General features: G+C 46.6%; 1 protein-coding gene across 1 annotated transcript; it reads left to right on the top strand.

Moving 5' to 3' along the window:
* The first annotated feature begins 1,046 nt into the window (after nt 1–1,046).
* Nucleotides 1,047–3,262, top strand: LOC103651128 (salicylic acid-binding protein 2). Its single transcript, XM_008676727.4, has 3 exons — nt 1,047–1,577; nt 1,942–2,082; nt 2,755–3,262. Exons 1-3 carry the CDS (start codon nt 1,194–1,196, stop codon nt 3,031–3,033), a joined length of 804 nt encoding a protein of 267 aa, XP_008674949.1. The 5' UTR covers nt 1,047–1,193; the 3' UTR covers nt 3,034–3,262.
* The last annotated feature ends 256 nt before the right edge of the window (nt 3,263–3,518 follow it).

Here is a 3,518-nt window from a genome sequence, read left to right as displayed (position 1 = left end):
GCATGCTGACTGTGTCGTGCCAGCCCGTTAGCCCGTCGGTCCATTTGATTAAATCAGCGTAAAATGTTAAAAAATGGTGCAAGAGGTGGGGTTCAAACTCATGTCCTAATAGATCGAAGAAGGGCAGGAGACACTGGGTGAAGCTGTCTAACTTGTAGAACATCATGCTCAAATGTTTCTAATAATGAATATAAATTGTATATATATATATATATATATATATATATATATATATATATATATATATATTATATATATATATATATATACATATACGTTTTTTGTAAAATAAAAAAATATAATCGTGTCGGGCCGGACCAACACTACTGGCCGAGACTACAGGCCAAGCACGACACGACGTTCTTGGCTCTTGCAAGTATTAGGTCGTTTTTGAGACCATATTGGCGCAATGGACTCCATGATGTTTGAGGTTGCTGAATTGGATGGAGCAACAATAATTGATCACACTAACAGTAAAATGAAAGGTTATTTGTTGGTTTTAAACGTTAGTAATTGCTACAAAGTAGCATAATTTATATAGAGTGCATCCAGTTTTTATTAATGTCTGACTTTAACAATCACTCCATATTTTGATCCATCTTTTTTATAAGTTTGAGTTCATGTGACTTATTTTAGAAACTTGAGCTCACAAACTTTCTCTTATTTAGTCTCTATATGGTGGAATTATGTCATTTTATAATATTTGTTCGTTCAGTCAATCGTTGTGAACTCTCTTCTAATCGCTCGCTTCATTGGTCGTGTTGTACCATGACATATTGCATGAAGTAAACAATAACATCAGTTAACCAAATCAAAAAAATATTATACGAAGAGCGGAGACAATCAATAAAAAAATCTTAAAATTTTTTTAATGGATAGTTTACATAGGTATTATTGTAAGCTGTCGCAACGCAAAGTTATAATTGCATATTAGTTATTGCCATCGACACTTTTTTTTCCGTCACTTCGCGCCCTCTAAAATTGACTTTGTTATTAGGAATTGCTTTAAAGACAAGCTTATCCTCCCTAAGTCGTCCCTCGATAAACATAAACATAAACTGTACAGTCTATATAAACCCGTCACCCTCCTCATAGACCCAGCCGCGTCGCGCCGCACAAGAGGTGAGGGCACGCGCACGGCGCATAAGAGCTGGGGGTTGCCAAGTGTTCATCCACAACCACAAACATCACGAATGGATGCTCCCGCGGCGGCCGAGGGCTGCGGCAAGCACATTGTGCTCGTCCACGGCGCGTGCCTGGGCGGCTGGTCCTGGTACAAGGTGGCCACCCTACTCCGCGCGGCGGGGTACCGCGTCGACGCGCCGGACATGGCGGCGTCGGGCGCCGACCCGCGGCCGCTGCGGGAGGTGCCCACGTTCCGGGACTACACCAGGCCGCTGCTGGACCTCCTCGCGTCGCTGCCAGACGGGGACCGCGTCGTGCTTGTCGGCCACAGCCTCGGCGGCGTGAACGTCGCGCTGGCCGCCGAGACGTTCCCGGACAAGGTCTCCGCCGTGGTGTTCCTCTGCGCCTTCATGCCGGACTGCACGGCGCGGCCGTCGCACGTGCTGGAAAAGGTGAGGCCATCACGCAGCAGTCGGCCAGCTGCTCATGCTCTCCCCTAGATTTGAGAGGTTCCGCTCGTGGTGTGTGACTGTACATGTGTCATTTTCTTGATTTTGGCGAGGAAATGGATACGAGGTGTCTTTTTCAGGTGGGAATATAATAAAGTGTCCTTAGAGGCTAGTTTGGGAACCAATTTAGCAACAGAAAATAAACTATTTTTCCTTGAAAACATAAATTTATTGAAAAAATAGGTTTACCAGACTAGCCTAAAAGTTGTCCGTATCTAACAGCGTTTCTTCAACGTGATTTTTTACTCAATTTGTTCAAAAAAAGGGGGAACTGATCATTGTGTCCATCTCTCGCCCTTTGGTCAAGTTCATTGAGGGGAAGTGGCTGGACTGGATGGACACGGAGATGAAACCCCAGGACCAGGATGGCGAGGGCAAGCTCCCCACCTCCATGCTGTTCGGACCCCGGATCATCCGAGAAAAGTTCTTCCAGCTCTGCTCGCCCGAGGTACGTACGCGCGCGTCATTAAATATGTTAGACATGTTGAGGTGCTATATTTTTAACATAGATGGTCGAGTCAAAGAATGTCTTATAAATTATAGAGTAGAAACATATTCTGTTGATATATAAAATTATTTCTCATACTCCACCCTATAAATTTAAGATAAATTGAAATCTAAGCTTTGAGGAGCGGTGAAATATTAAATTCTAAACTAAATAGACTACTTTATTAAATAAATTTTATTTTGTCTAAAATGAATAGATACAAACAGACCCGTTGGTTCATTTTGTTCGGAAACACCGTATCATTTCTGGGTTTTCATGTCGCCCAAGTGCCCAACTAATCCACTCCGGCTAGCACTGCACGAGATGCTGCAGAGACGTCGATCGGGCTAGCTACAGGGCCAATTAATCAAGGCTGCTATGTCTGATCCAGCACGTACCAGCCGGTGACCACAGCAGAGCCACGCTGAGCATTTGAAAAGCAAATAAATGGTTACTGTTTGCTCCGATCCAGACATCCAGTCGACCAGTCCTAGCTCCCACACGCAGCTAGCTAGCTAGGACTAATTTGTCATATATAGCCTCGTGCAAATCACGTCTGCATCAGCACATGCGCGCGCGCCGGGCCCGGGCGGGCTGATGCTGATGCGTCGTTCTACTTCTACCGGGCGGCAGGACCTGACGCTGTCGGCGTCTCTGATGAGGGTGAGCTCCATGTTCGTGGAGGACCTGGCGCTCCGGCAACCCTACAGCAAGGAAAGGTACGGCTCGGTGCGCAGGGTCTACGTCGTGTGCACGGAGGACTACGCCATCGTGGAGGGGTTCCAGCGCTGGATGGTGGATAACAGCCCCGTGGACGAGGTGAAGGAGATCGCGGCGGACCACGTCGTGATGCTCTCCCGGCCCGACGAGCTGGTGCGCTGCCTCACTGACATCGCCGACAAGTACGCTTGACGGCGCCGCTGTTCTAGCACGTGTGTGTGTGCTGCCTCTCGGTCGGTCGAGCTCGAGCCTCAGCATGCATGTCGATCGCCGATCGTGGTGTTTTTAATTTGTTGCATTCGGTTTGTTTTTTCCCTGCTGTTCTCGAATCGGGATGGACCAGAATTCTCGCCGCGTGGTGTGAATCTTGTATAATTAATAATGCTATTGAGGCTTGCTAATAATCTGTGTTCGCCGGGGGCAAAATGTGTGTACTGAAGTTCTTGTTCTGGATCGCTGTCTAGAGTCTAGACGTTAAATGTCTATATCTGCGGCGCTGTCTAGACGCCCCTGTCGATATGCTCCTCTCCAATCTTGGTGTGCGATTCTCCAATATATTTCCATTTGTACAACGAAATTCGGCACTAGCAGAGTGGCAGTTCCGCACACATCATTCATTAGGGTTTGTTCGATTGAGAATAGATTGAAGGTGATTAAATCCCTCGCTTCTCTATAGT

This window comes from Zea mays, chromosome 3 (assembly GCF_902167145.1).
Source record: "Zea mays cultivar B73 chromosome 3, Zm-B73-REFERENCE-NAM-5.0, whole genome shotgun sequence".
Lineage (NCBI taxonomy): Eukaryota > Viridiplantae > Streptophyta > Magnoliopsida > Poales > Poaceae > Zea > Zea mays.
This window is presented reverse-complemented; position numbering and strand designations above follow the sequence as displayed.

Excerpts from the sequence above, each read along its gene's own strand:
- LOC103651128 (XM_008676727.4), top strand. The coding sequence starts at position 1,194 with ATGGATGCTCCCGCGGCGGCCGAGGGCTGCGGCAAGCACATTGTGCTC. Across the intron at positions 1,578-1,941 it reads CGTCGCACGTGCTGGAAAAG|TTCATTGAGGGGAAGTGGCT; the intron begins GTGAGGCCATCA and ends CCTTTGGTCAAG. Across the intron at positions 2,083-2,754 it reads TCCAGCTCTGCTCGCCCGAG|GACCTGACGCTGTCGGCGTC; the intron begins GTACGTACGCGC and ends ACCGGGCGGCAG.